This window comes from Alosa sapidissima, chromosome 20 (assembly GCF_018492685.1).
Source record: "Alosa sapidissima isolate fAloSap1 chromosome 20, fAloSap1.pri, whole genome shotgun sequence".
NCBI lineage: Eukaryota > Metazoa > Chordata > Actinopteri > Clupeiformes > Clupeidae > Alosa > Alosa sapidissima.
The window spans coordinates 26,738,729-26,757,931 of record NC_055976.1 but is presented as its reverse complement, the minus strand read 5'-3'; the positions used below and the strand labels follow the sequence as shown (position 1 = coordinate 26,757,931).

Here is a 19,203-nt window from a genome sequence, read left to right as displayed (position 1 = left end):
CCTTTTGAAGGAGTGGACTTTTTTTTTTCTATATGTAAATACAAACATTCCAAATTGGATGGGGATAAAACAGTGAATATAGAGCATACCATATGAAAAAACATCACAAACCAACAAAATGTTGTCTACAGCATTATCACTGTACTGTATTATCAGCCCTCACCTATTAAAATGAGAAAGTACTTAAAAAGTGCTCAGAGTTCTCTCAGAACAAGACACACACTGCAATCTTTGGAGGCAAAACTCATTTTTATGTAAAGTAAGAGGGAAGCGGGCAGAAAAGAAAACAAAGTCGCTTTGAAAGTGTGTGCGCGTGTGTGTGTGTGTGTGTGAGAGTGTGTGTGTGTGTGTGTGTGTGTGTGAGTGTGTGTGTGTGTGTGTGTTGAGAGTGTGTGTGTGTGAGTGTGTGTGTGCGCATGTGTGTGTGTGAGTGTGTGCGTGTGCGTGTGCGTGTGCGTGTGCGCGTGCGCGTGCGCGTGCGTGCGCGCGCGTGCGTGTGTGTGTGGGGGGGGGGGGGGGGGGGGGGTGTAGCAGAAGCAAACATTTTAGCTCCACAGGAAGTCCTTGAGACTTAAATGGCTCTACAGCATGATAATGGCCTGATCGTAATTCATGGGTGTTCTTTTGCGCACCTTAATTATTATGTTGCCAAGGAGGCATGGAACCCTTCGACCGTCCTCTCCGACCCCGCCGCCACCCTCCCTGAGATGTTTGTGCCCTGTTACCATGGTGTACCACACATCACCGGGGGAAACAGTGTGGGGACGGTGGAGGGAAAAAAGAAGCAATTGGAATGATTAAAATATTACATTTGAAAAGAGTAATGCTAACCATGCACACAAAATGGCTCTCTCGCCAAAGTGAGGGCATCGTCTTCAATCAGTTTGTAATTTATTGACTTCCATTTACACAGCCGTAATGTGAGTGATCAACTCCGCCATCCGTAAAATGCAATAACCCAGGGAATTGTTTTGTGAACAAAAGCAAATAACAATGCCCACACATCATTATGCACCCTTGATATCCCATTATAATTGCCTCAAATGGAGGAAACCAACTGATGCCAAATCCACTAGGTTGTGGCAGTGGCGGAGCATGTCAAAACAACCACAGACTAAAGAGTCTGCCACAACCCTCAATCCAGTCGAGGGAAATGACTATCCTCCAATGGCTGCCTAACCAAACAGACTCTCACCTCCCCCTTTGCCTGGTTTATTTAAATGTGGCTGTTTAACGTTGTTATGGAGACAAAGACAGGAGAGGAAAAAAGAAAAGGAAACGGGGGGAAAAGAATGCAGCAAGAAACTCATTACAACACTTTTGGGAAAGTGATTGCAGTGTGACCAAACCACGCACTTCTGCGCAAGTCTTGCAAGCGTAGTAGTCATTTTGCAAGACTATTGGCTATTTAAGCAAAGATGAACAAGGGGTCGACGGTTACATTTCCGGCCTGCCTAGAAAAGTCTTCTTTGTTGTCAGTCAAGCTGAAAATTATGTTTTTTAATGACGGGTGGGATTGAGTGAATCTTTCCTTTACTTCCTGTAGTTTGCAGACGATTTCTTGCTCAGAAAACGCATCACAACAAGTCCTCATCCAAGGAGGATGAAGACAACCGTACTAATTGCCACTTCCCAAACACCAGGCTTAGGATAGAGAAACGCTACTAACCGACTGATGAAAAATTCATTAGTGCAGAATAAAACTATTTATCCAAAATAGCAGGCAGGAACATCATAATTAAAATGATGCCACTCAGCTTTCATTAAGAGATGGGACATTTATTTTGGTGTCTGTGTGTGTGTGTGGGGGGGGGGGGGGGGGGGGGGGGGGGGGTATGGGGCACAAAAATAAATAAAATACTTGAGAGAATAAAATTAAGATTGATAGGACATGTCATCTAATTAATCGCAGAGGGGGCCTGTTGTTTCCTGAAATCCAGGGTGAGAGGCACTGGAGACACTCGCACTGATGTTATTGCTCGGGACAGACACACACACACACACACACACACACACACACGGAGTGTCTGTGCCATGAGTGGATAAGAGAGCTGCATTGCTATGCAGTCGGCAGCGCACTACGGCAGGGCAGCGGAATCCCCCCTGCAGGGATTACATCCACCAAGTAGGAGACGGGGAAAAGGTAGAGAAAGGGTGGAAATAAGGCAGTCCGCCATTCCTTCGTCGCTACCCTCGCTCTCTTTCACACTCCCTTTCCCGTTCTCTCCTCTTCTCTCTTCTTCTCTTCTCTCTATTTCACTGCCTCTCTCCCGCTACACCCCCTCGACCCTCTCCTTCACTCTCGTTCTTTCTTTTTTCCAATTCTAAGTTCTCTCTCTCTCTCTCTCTCTCTCTCTCTCTCTCTCTCTCTCTATCTCATTCCACAGTGAATAGAGGCAGGATGCCTCGTTGATTTCACTGCATGCCGTCAGAAGCTCCACAAAATCCGTCTGAGGTCTAGGGACCTGGGGGGGTGGGGGGCAGTTGAAGGAGGGAAAAAAAACAGAGATAGAGAAATGGAGAGAAACAGTGACACTCGTTTTCTCTCTCAGCAGTGGCGAACAGGCCGTCAGCATTCATGCAGTCACACACACACACACACACACACACACACACACACACACTCAGTAACACAGCTCTGTATGCAGAACTGCACACCATAGCCTGGAGCAGAGGCCAGAGGCACGGCCATGCCTCATTAGGTCTGAGTCGACCTCTCCCGACGCTATTCTCCCTAGAATCTCACTCTCACAAACACAGACAGAAACACATACAGTATCCACTGATAAACATATTCCATGTGCATGTATACCAGCAAAATAAGTATAAGAAAAACACATACATAAGCATCAATCAAAATCATGTATCTTCAGTCTCTTCCACACATACAGATGAAACCCATAATATTATACTCCCTCTTCTAGGCCTAAAGGGCCATTTTGACTTCTAAAATATGAATGAATACTCACAAGAATGTTCTTGCCTACATGTCAAGAAGAATAGAATGTGGCCTGCCTTCCAACTGAAGTCCGAAATTAAAAGGACAGCACCATTCTCTTCTTCATATGAAATGACAGCTTAGTGGCATAAAACAGACCTACAGCAGAATACTGAGGACACAAAGCCTCTCAGAAAAATGGACAAAGGCTCATATTCAATACGTGCAAACTTCTCTGCTATGTATGAGGGAACCGAGGACATATACACATGTTCCAGGGTTTCCTGGACTGGAATGTTATGCAGTGTCCATGAAATGCAGAGTGCAAGGGAACTAAAAAGACCTACCGAGAGGATGAAGTCTTTCACCCGATATGCTCTCTACACAACCTAGAGACATTTCAGTCACACTGTAACACGGAAAAGAGGAGACCCATAACACAAGCCAGTGATCTTTTTACAAGCCCATCAGGGTGATCAATTCCATTTCTGGCAATGCAACATCTGGAACAAAGACCCCTAATGGCCAACAGCTGCCAGGCGGGGGGGGGGGGGGGGGGGGGGGGGGTAATTACGGAGTCTCCGCCACCGCTCAAGTGGTCGGCGTGACAGAAAGGTAGCCGTCCCCAGAACTCCTAAAAACACCTCACTGCATATTTAATATCTTCATTTCAATTAATTACCTCGGCAATTTGGTGAATCATCCTTAAATGGCCCCAACTTGACTTCGGAAAGTCGGTGAGAGTCTATTCTTCTTTCCTTCTCCTTCTTTATTTCCCCGTTCCCTTGATGAGACACTATTACAGGGGGAGAATGACACTGGAAAATGGGCAAGAGAATGCTGCGTTTTGAAGTGGCCACCTTTGGCTTTAGTCTGATTAGATAAGGTGTGGATCAATCTTGATGAAAGATGAAAGCTATCGGACGGGCGTGCTGAATCGTTGAGCACGGTTACAGGCGTGGAGTGGGGTTAGGTAGGAACCTATTATGGGGTTGCGACAGAATTTGCTTGAACCGGGTCAGAAGCTGAGTCCAGCGGAGCCTTTCATTACAGAGCACAGAGGGCACTCTGTGGCCTTCTGAAAAGGCATGAAAGGACAACAGACGTGAGCGGCCAGAGGAAGAGAGTGACGAGGCCAGATGAAGAAGGCAAGCAAACAGATTGCGGGTAGACAAGCCTTTTTTTGTCATTTCACATTAATCTGTTTTTCAAATTATCCAAACGATGGGTGAACAATGGGTGAACAATGAGTGAACAGTGTGTGTGTGTGTGTGTGTGTGTGTGTTACGTAGGACATCTTAAAAGAATGAGAAAGTGGCTCTTAAGAAAATCTGCTTCATGATATTTAGCATCTAGAGTTCTAGATTTTTTTTTTTTTTTTTTTAAAAAGCTATAAGAGAAATTAGGACAAAAACATGATTACCTAATAAAAATCTTTTCTGTCTGATCTTTAATTAATATAATTATCCTCAACAAAGAAAGCTAGGTGTAATGGCAACCACGCACAGAAGCTCCATGAACCTTTAATTACATTTAATGAAAGAACCAAAGGGGAGGGGGCATGGGTAGAAAGAAAGAGCAGAACTCATTTCCATCATTATGTTTGCGGTTTTTCTACTGTTAAAGCATTCATCCTCTTTTGGGAAGAATATGTGGGAAATTAAGTCCAAGACTTCACATCACCCACCACAGCTCAAAACACCCCCAAATATCTAAGGCAATGGCTGTGATGATTTCATATTATCTCTTAATTTTGAAATGGTTTCTTTTACATTTTTGTGAATTAAGCCATACGTGTGGTAATTTATGTAATTCTTTGTATTACATTGTATCCCTGAAGAATCTTCCCAGCTAACCAAAATTTGAACTCCCTGTGAAGGATCTCATTTCAGCATGCTACAGTGTTTTCTTATTATACATAGTGTTGGTTGTGATTTCCATAGCATTGCATATTCCTGGAGTGTGTGCATATATAAGCACAGAGAATAATCTGGGGAAATATATGAGGTTCTTCTGCTGTTGACACTGCAACTGCACCATTCTACAAAGAGTGGGACAAACTGAGTGAAAAGAAGCCACATACGCTACTGTAATTAGCATTAAAACTGATGGCATTCATTAAGGTGCCAACGTTTGTTCTGAAGAACAAACAGAAAATAAACATTCAGTACATCAGAGAGTTTGGCAGATCTTAAAAAATATACTATATCTATCAACTCATATGAATGCTTGTATTAATATATTGTATTAATATCAACTCATATTAATACTTATATTAATACATTGTATTAATATCAACTGGTATGCAGTGGGGCTGACAAGTACTTGACAGGATTGTGGTTATGATGCTTGTTTTCTGGTGAACCTGACAGAGAGAAAGTTCTAGAGTGTTGCCTAGACTTCACACTGCAAGACTGTGAATTAAACATAGCAGTACTGGTGGCTGTGACCCACTTAGCTTCTGGAGTGGTGACCAGAGAAGCTGTCGAAAACTATGCAGCTATGTGAAGGTTAATCAAAGCCACTTTGGGTGAGTGAGTGGAAGAGTTCTTATTGCTCACCCCATGTAGTAAGATAAGTACTTTAAGTGAGAGACAGTGTTATAGCCTACTCTTTTCCCTACATGGGTGGGTGTACATTTAAGAGCGAGAGGTTCATTCACATTCACAAGCACAGATATAAGCCAGCCAACCGGGTCAAAGAATCTTGTAGGTACCACATTTTTCTGATAGAAATACCTTTACGGCACATAAGAGACACGTTTCCAAAGGAATGGCGATATAAAAAAAGTCAACAATAACGTGGAACACAGCAGCATGGACCTTCATGTGTAGCAGATGGGGACCACACTACCTTGGAGAATCATTGTGCAACAGTGACCAGCTTGCTGTACTGTTATCCATCTTACTACACAGCTATATACCAAACATAGCAACCATTTCGGAAAGAAAATAAATGAAATGGATATTATTGTTCACCTGCTTATGCCTTAGTGTACTACAAAAAAACTCAAAACTTTTCTCTGTGCAGTTCACTAACCTCTCACTATGAAGTGCTACACCTCCGTACACCTCGAACGGACAATTATAAATTGAACATTTTGTAGGTCTGTGTAATAATGACATGTTAACAGCTGGAATACCGCTGGTAAGTCATTCTGAGATGGCTGCGGCAAAATAAGGCATCAAACTCTCTCACATCAAGCTCTGCAGTCACCCAGCACTGCTGTCAGTAGCCTTTCTTTTATCTTTTCCTTCTCTTTTTCGTTTTCTTTTTTTTATTTCTTTTTTAGCCCCTTTCTTTCTCTTTTTCATTTCGGTGCGCTGTTTTCCAGGAAGCGATTTTGCAAATAAACATTTGGCTGAGTCCACCTGAAGAAAACATGGCGTGCCATATGGCTGGGCTTTAAAAATTGATGCGGCGAGTTTGAGCGGAGCGCCTGAACCAGAGTAGCGATGGCACAGCAGCATGTGCGGGGAGGGCGACACCTCCACCACTCACCGCCATCTGATGAGGGACACCTCCACAGAGAGAGAGAGAGGGGCAGGGCAACTCAGAGGGAGACTCTGTGTGTGTGTGTGTGTGTGTGTGTGTGTGTGAGCGAGAGAGAGAGAGGGAGAGAGAGATATAAAGAGACATCTTGGAACAAAGGCAAAAAGAGATGTATTAAAAGCTTGACTTTTTTTTTTTTTTTTGACGTTTTTTGACATCATAGCCTTCCTCCTGTTACGACCCGTCCAATGATTAGATGGTCTGGTGAAAATGTTGACGCTTTGACTGCATAAGCGCAGTCCATGTAAAAAACCCGTGGATTAACAAAAGAGGCCATGCATGCCCCTTCACCAAGCATCCTCACAGACCAAGTGAAATGAATGAATATGGGGATAAAAGAGAGACCTGGAGTGCCGTCTGTCTGTCTGTCTGTCGCATCAACGCCTTGTCAGCTCTGGGACAAGGCCTCCCTTCCGCTACCCTTTTGAATCAGTCTCTGGTGTGCGAGGGGTACGTCTACATGTGACTTCTTCCCATCTCTTCTCACGAAGGTCTTACAAAATGTCTCTCATCTTACAAATGGCATTAGAACCAGACACAGTGGCGTGCAGGGGCCTGAGAGGAGCCCATTAGGTCAGTTCCATAGCAACAATGTCCCCCCCCCCCACCCCCCCACAATTCTGTACCCCTCTTACTCTGCTGACCGCATGCTTGCTGTGATTCCAAAGACATTTACTGCCATCTAGAGGCCATTTCAGTTTTACATCGCAGCAGCCTAAAGGGAGAACACAAGAGGGGCACAGCAACCGAGTTGCTTTTTGAACTGCAGCTTAACATCTTCAATCTGTATAATACAGAACAGCACATCTGACTGTATACAGACACAAGTTCACACCCTTGAAAGTGCATTGATCTGCTAAATCTATTTTTTTTTTAAAGTCTGCAGTAGCAGACTTCAATGTTGTTGGGGTTTTTTTCTGACAGAGGCCATTGCAAGACGGGGAGCACTTTCAGATGTGAACCACACCAACGGAGGCTAATAAAACTTCAAACCCCCTATTTGTTCCAGTACTATACTTTTTCCCTCTCAATATCTGCCCTGCTCCAGAAGTCCCTCCCCTCACTTAAAGAGGTTACAAATCCCTGGGCTTGCCCCCTTTGTAGGCTCCCTGCAGAGGCGGATTTGATGAGGGGATAATGATCGCTGGCTGCAGAGTATCGTGGAGATGGCGGCAGTAAAAACGGCCAGCGAGGGACAGCCTGCCACACCTTATTAGAGCCCTGATTTGCTGACTAGGCTCGAAGGGACCAGCTGTGTGTGTGTGTGTGTGTGTAAGTATTGTCAGGGAGCTACTGGACTTCACCAGTGAAATAAAAAATAAAAAACTACACTACAGCGACAAGGAAAGCTTTTCTCTCCATATATTATCCATATGTCTGCTCAGCGGCCATTTTACAAGCTTCTCTCTGAGCACAATACCCTTCCGAATAGTTGTCTGATTGTTCATAACGCAGATACACATTGTCCTTGAAGGACCAAGAACAACCTCTCAAGCTCTTAAGCTTAGAAGAGGCAATTGCATTCTGAAGACTCGTCAGCTAATGTGAAGATGACGAGCTTTTATTTTACAAGCTCCTTCTGAGAAGAAGACCCTCAACAAGAGCTGCCTGTCTGGCAACAAACAGGAATAAGTCCAGCAGATTACAACATCTTATACCATGACACACACAAACACACCCATATATGCCAAACAAAACAATGACATGGCACACTTCGGGTGGGAAGCCACTTATCAACAGAATGAAATATCAATCCTGAGAGAGGCAAACCACTGCTGTTTTTCGATTTGTGCCACCTGGGAAATGTGAAGGGCTTCATTGACCCCAAGAAAATAGCCTCATGCCATACATAATTCCACTGCCACCAAATAATATGCCTCCTGGCTGTATTATCACCTCCGAAAACATGGCCCTGTCTCTACTGTAGGTGATGCCACCAGGGCTCATCTGGGTCTGAAGAGATGTGAGTAATGATTGCGCATATGTCATTCATCTTTGTCAGTAATATAACTAATGGATTTATGCTGACTGTATTGCATATCCTTCTTTAGGACTGTTAGGCTTGATCCTGTGTTTGACACGGCGCATGGTGTATGTTGAAATCCTTGACTTCGCCTCCCTGATGCTTCAGCAGGTGTTTGGCATAAAATTCCATCGATCCACAAGGTCACTTAAAGAAGAGGAGGTGATGGAATCGTGGCACTGCAGATTAATACCGACAGCACGGCGGCCAAAAGGATGCAGGACACATCCGCCCGTAAAGTTTACAGCACCTGATGCAGCCATCCGGAGTGATGCCACATCGGAGAGATGAGAGGAGAGGCCGACTTTCATGAGAGATCTTAGAATGAATCACACACAAACACACACACACACATATATACAAGTACAAGTGCACACAGACACACACACACACACACACACATAAACAAGTGCACACACACTAACATACATACAAGTACAAGTGCACACAGACACACACACAAACAAGTGCACACACACTAACATATATGTGAATACAAGTGCACACACACATATATACACTTGCATATACAAGTGCACGCGCACACATGCGCACACACACACACACACACACACACACACACACACACAAACATCTACACACTCTCATGCGTACACGCACAAGCCCAGAAATAAGCAGTCACACTCTCATCAGTATCAAAGCAACCCATGCACTCTGGGCGCGCTTTCATCTCTTTTTCAATACAGCGTAATAAGAGGCCATTCCTCTGGGCTGCCAGAATGAGCACTGATTGTTTGTTTCACTTAGTGGGGAATAGTTCTCAGCATAATGCATTCACTCCCTCTCAAACAGAGAGGAAAGAGTAAGAAAATAGAGGAAGAGGGAGATGGAGATGGAGATGGAGAGAGAGAGAGAGAGAGAGAGAGAGAGAGAGAGAGAGAGAGAGAGAGAGATGGGCTCCATTTTTGGTTGCTAGAGAGGCAAAGTTACTACCACTTGTGTCCAAGTCCAACCCTGGTCACCACAACCAGAAGTCAGATCTGACCACCTAGGTAGTGTTCCTTGAATATTCCTGCACGTTCAGTGAACTGCAATTAACAAAACAATGTATCTCCACAATGTGTCTCCACATGTGGTTGTGAGCATTACTGTGTCTGTTTGTGTGAGGGCGTGGGTGGCATATTTTTTACGCTTATCAAACCTAGTGCTCCCGTCAGAGGGATCATTACAGAGCCCCGTACAGGGAAGTGCTCGTCAGAGGTCTAAATCGGTTGGGGTACGCCGTCGCCGATGCCGACCGAGGTTCATTTGAAATCCTGTTTAATTCAAAACCTGGGCACTATATTTAAATCCTAGTGCTCCTCCAGGAGCGATATGTCACCACCAAATTCAGACAGACCCAATGCAATATAAATAATCCTTCATAAAAGGTCTGGGAATTGTATTAAGGGTAAATCAATCACGCCTCTCTTGACATTCCTGAATTAGTACTTGACTGCAAAGCATTAAAATTGCATGCAAAGAGGTGTCTGCCCACCAGGTTTTTTAATAAAGAATTTGAAAGGGTAAGGCATGTATCCAAATGGATATTATTCCGACTGTCAATCAGCCTATGGCAATTGGGTTATTATGACAGGGGTTGAGCAGCAAACACAACATAGTAATTCTCAGTCATTCCGAATCAAAACATACATTGTCAAAGGGGACTGGAGCAGGAGGTGCATTAGGTTTCAGTTTTGGGCAAAAAGACACAGAAATGAAGTAAGCCGTCTCTAAAGTTATGTGTTAAGAGATGGGTTCATTGAATCATGCTGAAAGACTTCCCACTTCCACCTACTAAGCTCCGGGATAAATGGTGACAGAAAAGTCATTTTGGGGTTGAGGGCAAAAAGGATAACATCACAACGTTGTAAACAATTAAATCAGTGGACATGTTATCCTTGTAACGAAATCCTATTCAGTATCGAATGTCATCAGAAACTTTCTCTACCACCATGAAGAGGCATCACTTTGAAAAGCCTCCAAAAAGGGCATTTCCTTGATCCTAATTAAAACTGGAATCTATGGCTCGCAGAAGCAGTGGCAGAGAAGGGCAGGGTGAAGGCGCAGTCTATTGATTCAGTTTTTATTGCTGGTCTTTCAGACGTCCAAGGACACGCGGAGAATCAACTCCGCTCAGCGCTGCGTGCACCTGGTCACCTCATACAGTCGCTCTTAAACAAAGAACATCCCACTCACACAATGCGCTTAGAGGAGTTCTGAATGAGACAGAAGAGGTAGCCCACGCTTTATTTAATTTGGATTCTTGCCTGCTTATTTAGCTTTTTGTGTGTGTGTGTGTGTGTGTGTGTGTGTGTGTGTGTATGTGTGTGTGTGTGTACGTGTGTGTGTGTGCACGTGTGTGTACGTGTGTCTGTGTGCGTACTTGTGTGCGTACTTGTGTGTGTGTGTGTGTGCGTGCGTGCGTACGTACGTACGTACGTGTGTGTGTGTGTGCATACGTGTGTGTGTGTGTGTGCGCGTATGTGTGTGTGAGTGTGTGCGCGTACGTGTGTGTGTGTGCGCGCGTACGTGTGTGTGTGCGCGCGTACGTGTGTGTGTGTGTGCGCGTACGTGTGTGTGCGCGTACGTGTGTGTATGTGTGTATCTCTGTGTTTGTGTGTGTGTGTGTGTATCTCTGTGTTTGTGTGTGTGTGTGCGTGTGTACACGTGTATCTCTGTGTTTGTGTGTGTGTGTGTGTGTGTGTGTGTGTGTGTGTGTGTGTGTGTGTGTGTGTGTGTGACAGTGGGGCTCCTGGTGATGGAGCGAGAGAGCAAAGTAAATGGATCCACACTCTCAGACACTTTAGATAGCTACAAGAAACAGGGCGAAGGGTGCATCGGAGCAGAAACGTGCGCACAATAGCAGCGGATACAAGAGCCAGGCAGCGAGAGATGAGGTGAGTGGAGTCAGTGCTTGGATATGGGGGGGGGGGGGGGGGGGGGGGGACAGATCTGCCATGTTTGTCTGTGAATAGTGCATCTGTACCAAAGGATTCAAAAACAGAGAAAAGAAGGAACACAGTTTTGGGAAGAAGCTTGAACCATCACTGAAAGAGAATTAAAGACAATTCTTAAATCCATTCAAAACCTTATTTAAAATGAAAAGGATTGAAATCATGATTCAAGATTCTAAAATCTTGAATGTGTGTGCCATTTGATCAGTATAAAATGCACTTCACTAAAGTGAGGAGTTTCAAAACGACTGTCAAGCTTGGCAAATAAAGTGCATCTCCAGTTCAAGCCAAGTCTCTACAAAACAACAATTGCAAACAATGGCAACATAAATCACAGTTCATATGGGAATGATTAGTCCCTGTCTATTGATAATGGTTTCTGCTGTGAGACTGCAGCAGTTTTTTTTGATTTTTTGTCTACCATCCCTGTCCACTCCACATCTCCGCTATCCTTGGCAGTCTCGTCATCTCCTCAGCACATTTCTAAACATGAAGGACAGCAGGAAGGACATGTCATTCTGTAAAACGCATACTACATTTTAGATCACCATAACAAACAAAATAATAAAAAAGCGCCGCTGCCATTGTACAAGAGGCAAAGAGAAGAGAGAAAGAGAGAGGGAGAGGGAGAGAGAGAGAGAGGAGTGAGAGTAAAAAAAAAGAAGTTTTTGTCCCTGGGTGGGGAAAAAAAAAAACTCATCCATTCCATCAAAAAAATAATAAAGTACAAGCTCTCTCCATTATTTTTCCCCTCAGACAAAACGCTCGATTCTCTGAACCCCGCGCCATTACAAATCCAGTAGACAGCGCTCCCCCAGGTCCAAGGTGTTTCTCGTTCTCCCCCTGCCGGCACCCCCCCCCCCCCCCCACTCTGTCAACTCTGCACAACTATAAGTGGAAAAGGTGTGTTTCCACGGAAACAGCCGGCCCAGTCACAGTGCGGCCAGGGCTGGCCTGGTGGATATTGATCTCCTCCCACAGTCAGAATGGCCTTTAGAGGTCAAGTTGTGTCTCCAACACTACTCACACGCTCCCCCGACACCCCCTCCACCACCAGTGATCTGGCCAGGGCGGCTGCACCATGCTGCTGATGCTTGGTCCAGAGCCAGGGCCAGCGTTCTGGGTCTGGGCCCGGTAGGATAAGGGGTCTTTATTTTCGAGAGCGACAGAAACCCAGCGCCTCTGTGGACAGGCAAAGGGGCTCATCAATAGAGGAGCCCCTGTTAAAAACATGGGCCTGGGCAAACTACATCCATCATCCTTACTCGGCAGGCTGAAACTCACTGAGACACAGATCGATCACGATGACCACAGGGCTCCTGGGTCTTTTTTCTCCTTTTTTGGTTTGTCTGTTTTTGTTTTTTGTTTGTCTTCTTTTTTATATCTACCTACCTTTTATATCTATGAGTGTGTACCATGATGTAATGACGGTCCCCATTGTCAAGATACTTCCTGATCATCTTCATTGCACTCATCCATTGTCCATACCACCACCACCACCACCATCATCATCATCATCACCACCATCATCATAGACCTCATCACCATCACTACCACTGCCATTGTCAGACCTCCACTGTTCTGCTGGCCATCTGCATTGTTCTTCAGTCCATGCCTGTTGCACACTCCCTTGCTCCATGTTACCTGCGGCAGGTTGCCAGAGCGATTTCATGTCCTAGTCAGAGGAATGAGTATAACAGGCTCCCCCCCCCTCCCCACCAGCACTCTGGGAGGGCTTCCCTAGCAGGGGAGCTGACAGCATGAAAATTGCAATCTGCCCAGTGAGCAGGGCTCCACTTAAGCACCCCAACTAACTGGGGCTGAAGACTCCTCTTTCTCTCGCTCTCTCTCTCTCTGCTTAGAGCAGTCGAGGAGAGACAATGGGAGTGTGTGTGTGTGTGTCTGTGTGTGTGTGTAACAGAAATAGGATGGCTGATGAACTGACAGCACCCTGCCTCTGTCTGGCAGTGCTGGTCTCCCTCGCCTCTGAACGCCAACCTTTACATCACTGGGATTTCACCCTGCGCCGCTCCTGCTGTGCTGAGGGACATTACGAGAAGCGACGAGTTGAGCTGCCCTGTACAATCAACACATACCAGCCTCACATCCAAAAAGCACACTTCCCTCCTTCGCCCGCTACGCCTCCTCACAATGAATTACGTAAACCTACCCATCCTCCAACAGCACCTCGCCATCACCCTGCTGTGATATAATCATAAACCTTCAGAGTATCAGAGAAACCTTAAGTAAAAAACACTAGTCTAAAGCTTCTAACAGGCCCTCTGCCCCTGCCCAGGGTTGCAAAACATCCCCACTGCCACCCAAGCTTGTTGCACTCCAAGCCATCAGCCGCCACTGAGTGTGGCCGTTCCTGCTTGCAGACGGCCGTTGAGAGGCCCCTGCGAACGAATAAAACCAAATCAGTACAGCATGCCAGGTGGTCGTGCAGAGTGGTTAGGGCTAGAGGGGCTGCGTTCCGGTTAGCAATCGCACAGAGCAGCTCTACAATCCCCACATTACAACACCCGTGCAACGAAGAAGATCGACCTCTGACGGCTGTGTGCATTTGTACAGATTATTAGAGTCATTTGTGTGAGTGAAGAGACGGGGGAGAGGGAGTGAGGAGGAGAAAGTAAGTGACAACAACAACATAAGTAACTACAAACATTTCTCCCAAAACAAAAGCAACAGAAGCAACATGCCCCTATTTGCTTGTTGTTTTTTTTTTCCTTCGTTCTTCCTGTTTTTTTGTCTTCAGGTTACAAATTGCGTTGTTACATCTCCGAGCGTTAGATTAAACCAGCTTTGTATTTATGGGATGGGGAGGGGGAAAAATGTGCTCAATATCTTTTGGGGCTGTTCAATCAGAGTTCTATGCATGCTGTGTCTGTGTGTGGGAGAGGAAAATGAAATTAAGTAATACCCTCTCAATGTGCCGTCTGAGGAAAAGAATGAAAACAATGGGAACCATTTCAAATGCAGAGCGTTAAAATAAACAGATTAGATCGCAGATTATGATTATTTGCCTAAAAACCCATCGCTCATCCCTGGGTGCTACAATATTTAAATGCTAATATGTGTTAGTCTGCGATCCATTTCAAAGAAAAACTGCTTAAATGAGCAAAAATGGGGTTCCAGTTCATTTTCAGGCGACATAATTTAGAAATCTTTCATTTGAAAGTGTGGCCATTTGCATGCCAGGGGATTGTGAAGACAATTTATAGCCCGTTCCAAATCACAGCCTATTAAATATATTAATGCCTAGGAAGAAAAAAAAAACCCAAGCCATAAAAATGACCTCCTCTGCGCCTTTCTGGATCTTTTCAAAAGGGAAATCAGGAGAGATGAAGCATAAGAGGGACACGAAGACATATAAAACAAAGCTGAATAAATTATTCCTACTTACCGGCACTTTGCTTCCAGTTATCTGCATGCATCGGTCAGCGGAGAGCAGTTAATGTACAAAAAGACACAAACAGCACAAATCATTAGTAGGCCAGTGTTGGGTCACACTATCACAACTGTAGAGGGATTAGTGCAAACAAAGCACACAATAATGTACATACATACACACTGAACATCACCCCCACCCCACCCACACCAACCCCAACCCACCCAGCACAACACACTGGCTTTCTTACTGCACATTGTGTTGCCTGATTGGACTGATAAGCTTATTCTCACAAAAGACAGACAGTTAACATTGAGAGAGAGAGAGAGAGAGAGCTGGGGCAACACATAAAGATAATGTCGGCCATTTTTTAAGCTACTTTTTGAACATGGGGTGGCTTTTTAGAACTTTTTCTTTCCAGCCAGGGGACTCACTAGCTATGTTTTCATCCATTTTTGAAGTTGAATGAGAATTAAAATTTACGAGAATGGGGTGGATAAACTCCTTACTCACACTGGGTATAATGCAACTAAGGTCAAACAGTTTATTCTCATCAAATCTTGCGTTGAGATTTTGTGTTGAGAGACCAATGGTCAGAGCATATATTTCTTTATGTATTGTTAGAGTAACAGAGAAATAGCATCATGAAAGGACAGGAGTCAGGAAGCCTCTTCACAAGTCTTTGTGTCAGTTAAATACAGTAACAAAAACCTGCCAGGGATCTGGGAAATCCTAGAGGAAACTATCTAAGTGACAAATATATAGAGAGAGTGCGAGAATCTCATCGAAATCAAATTTTGTTTGAGCAAGGTTGATGGGATTTGCGCAGAATTAATCCTCGATAACTACTTTTTCGATGGCAAAACAACATGCTGCAAACTGCCCCAGGGGGTTTAAGGGAAAAAATCAATCACCTGTCAGGGCCAGTTTCCCGCAGGTGTCAGATTTAAATCCCCTGCCTGACCAAAGTCCACGCAGTCAGCAAGATTTTCGCTTCTTAACCTTGTTATCCATCAATACTCCTAGAATTCATTTGAATCTGTAGGCATGTTTTCAGACGAAGGGAGTAGGTGGAGACAGAGATAGAAACAGAGAGAGAGAGTGAGGAAGAGTGAGAAAGAGACAGATAGAAACAAAGAGTGAGAGTGAGTGAGTGAGAGAGATAGACAGAAAGAATGAGTGTAAAATACAGAGAGAGATCGAGAGAGAGAGACGCAAAACAGAGCCCTCCTTCTGGTGCGACAGTCAAGGATACATGATCTCGTTCGGGTGGATGTATGCTTATCTTGGCTGGGTGCACCTGAGGCTTATTCTGTTCTCCGAGGCGCATGATCACTACAAGTTAGCCTCCCAGCACACTCAGGGTCGTCTCTCTCCACCCTTCCTAGCGTCGTTCTCCTTGATCCTGCCGTCTTTGACGCTCCGAGACTCTCTCCTATCTCAATCAGAGTTTATGGCTGCCATAAAGTCACTTTTAACCGAGCCACCACTTGATCATGCACACACTGCTTTAAAGAATAAATCTACATTTTCCCTCTGTCTGGCAAATATAGCACTAACGCAGTTTTACGACGTGGGGCTTGGACCCGAGGCTGGGTGTCACTGGGAGACTCTCGCTCACTAAAATTGCTATCTTGGTGATCGCTACTGTTGATTTAGCGTTGTGTGGCAGGCTTGTATCTGATTAGCATCTGGGGGCTTGCAGCTTGATCAAAATAGCAGACATTATCTTGCAACCAAGCACACAACACTCTCAAGCAGGAGCCAGAAGGGGAATTGTTGATGCTAACAGCAATTTACACACATTCCTCTGAGTAACACCTAATTCTTTCACTATTCACATTTTTCTCTCCTGCTTCATTTTTGTTTTTGTTTTGTCTTCATTTTTGTTTTAGGTTTGAAAGAGATGGAGGAAGGGGCGGGGGGGGGTGGATCACACAAACAAATTTTAATTGTTCTAATACTGAAATAAGCGGTCATGGGATATGGAAATTAGATGCTGCGGTGCTCAAATTGCTAAGAAGCTCCTGTAAACAAACTTCTGAGGAATTGTCATCTAGCCGGAGTATTTATATCCCCCCACCCCGGCCATCAAATCAGCGGCATTAAACATGTATTAATTTATTTATTTATTAGCTTGTCTCGATGTGACAGCACCGGTCCTTGTGGTCCCATAGGATCTGTCAGAACTCATTACGAAAACAGGTGCTCTTCAGGAAAAAAGTGTAGCCTCGCTGTGAGCCGTACGTCGACTCTGTCTCGTGCACTGACGAGAGGAGACAGTCAGTGCTGGCGTGTGGATGTAACTAAAGCTGGCGCCCAAACCCCCCCCCCCCCACCCACCTTGCCCCCAACTGAGCTCTGACTTTGTGTTAAATCTCTACCTATACCCCTACGTGAAAATGGTGACCAGCGTGGGCTGGGCAGGAAAAACACAATCTGTGAGAGAAAAGCAACAAAGTTAATGTTTGTCATCATGCTGTGTGGAGGAGAGAGAGAGAATTGTGTTAGCAAGGGTAGTGGGAAAAAGGCATGCTTTGGCACATTCACTGGCACTCTTGTCACATTTGGCAATGAGACAGGGAGAGAAAGAGAGAGCGATAAGAGAAAGAAGGGAAAAAAAGACAGGGAAAGACAACGAGAAAGTCGGAGGTATTCATGCATTATTAATGGTCAAGGACATTCACGCTGTCACAAAGCCACATTGGATTTTCATGATGCGTTTTAAATGCACATGTACAATTCAATATTGTGCTCTCTTTGAAAAGACAGCATATGTGAGGAAGGTGTGAGAGGGTAATTTGAAAGGCAGCCCTTTGACTGCGTAGGCAGAAACAGTCCTCAATCCGGCTTTGTGTTATTACTGAAGGCTACGGAAGTCTCCTTTATTATTTTTTAAAAATTCACCATAGTAACCTGTGCAAGGCTAAAAGGAACATAATTACTTTTTTTCCTGATTACCTAGTCTATGCTTGTAGTCGTTCCCGAAATCTAAAAATGGTTGACAAAAGCAACAGAATAGAACACGGACGCTGTAAAATGATGTGAACATCATATCACTAAATAAGTGTATGGAGGCAGGGGGTCGATCGAGAAGGCTTTCTCGGCTGATGAGAATCTTTATGTTCCATCCTGCAGTGGAAACTATGCTGCTATATCAGACAGCTATTTGAATTAGTCGTGCGACTCAGCAATGGTACCAATCAACATATACCAACAGCGTCCTTCTCTCCTACCAGGAAGAAAAAGATCAGGAAGCAGATCCAACTAGTTATGCCTCAGTGTTTTTGCATTCAGAAATACAAGAGCTTGCCCAGTATTTAGTGTACAAGTGTGTGTGTGTGTGTGTGTGTGTGTGTGTCAGTGCATGTCAGTGTGTGTCAGTGTGTGCGTGTGTGTGCGTGTACGTGTCAGTGTGTGTCAGTGTGTGTCAATGTGTGTCAGTGTGTGCGTGTGTGTGTGCGTGTATGTGTGCGTGTATGCGTCCGTGTATGTGTGTATGTGTGTCTGTGTGTCTGTGTGTGCGTGTATGCGTCCGTGTATGTGTGTATGTGTGTCTGTGTGTCTGTGTGTGCGTGCATGAGTTTAGCGGTAGGTGGAAATTGAGAAGGATGCATGGGGGGCTCCTTTGGCTTTATTTAGACAGATCTGGTCTATCAGCACCCAGGTGTGGGGAGGCCACCTCGAACAGCTTTCTCCTGCCGCAGCCTCTCCACACCGTAAGCCCGGTTAAATGACACCCGGGGACCGCGGGGAGAGAGAGAGAGTGCATAAGCCCGTCTGCACAATGCTTGAGCACATCTTAATTACTCGCTCCTCCCTCCCCCTGAGAGAGGTCGCTGTCCCTAAGCAGAGGAGCGGGGGTTGGAGGAGGTGGGGAGGAGGTGCAGGAGAGAGGTGTGAAGAGGGCTGGGGAGAGGCTGCAAGTGAGAGAGAGAAAGGTGTTTGTCCGTTTTCCTGCAAGAACATAGGAAAACACACTTTGTAGCTACGAGGCAAACAAAGACATCCGCAGTGATTTGGCAAGCTGAGAGAAAAATCATCACTATTATCGTCATCATCATTGTAATCTTCATCTTCATCATCATCATCATCATCGTTTTCATCTTTCTTAAAAGAGAAAAAACAACAGCAGAGAAACTGAGGAGGTTAGCAATGAAAAGGAGCACAAACCCAGACCCCTGAGAGCATGACAACAGGCAACATCCATCACACCATCCCCCTGCAGCAACCATCCACCGGAGGCCACCGTTCTTATCAGAGTTGCCATTTACATTATCTTTGTAACTTCATGGGAAGGCACTGCTAATAGAAGCTGCAATAATCACCAACTTCAATTTCT

At 45.0% G+C, this 19,203-nt stretch overlaps 1 protein-coding gene across 1 annotated transcript in view; it reads right to left on the bottom strand.

Annotated features, from left to right (window-relative positions):
* Positions 1-19,203, bottom strand: part of diaph2 (diaphanous-related formin 2) — a gene marked incomplete at its 3' end in the record, with an annotated part of 154,502 nt that overhangs the window by 105,446 nt on the left and 29,853 nt on the right. The window contains exon 6 of the mRNA XM_042073980.1: positions 14,877-14,897. Within this exon, the coding sequence (XP_041929914.1) occupies positions 14,877-14,897 (21 nt within the window). The remainder of the gene's footprint in view (positions 1-14,876; positions 14,898-19,203) is intronic.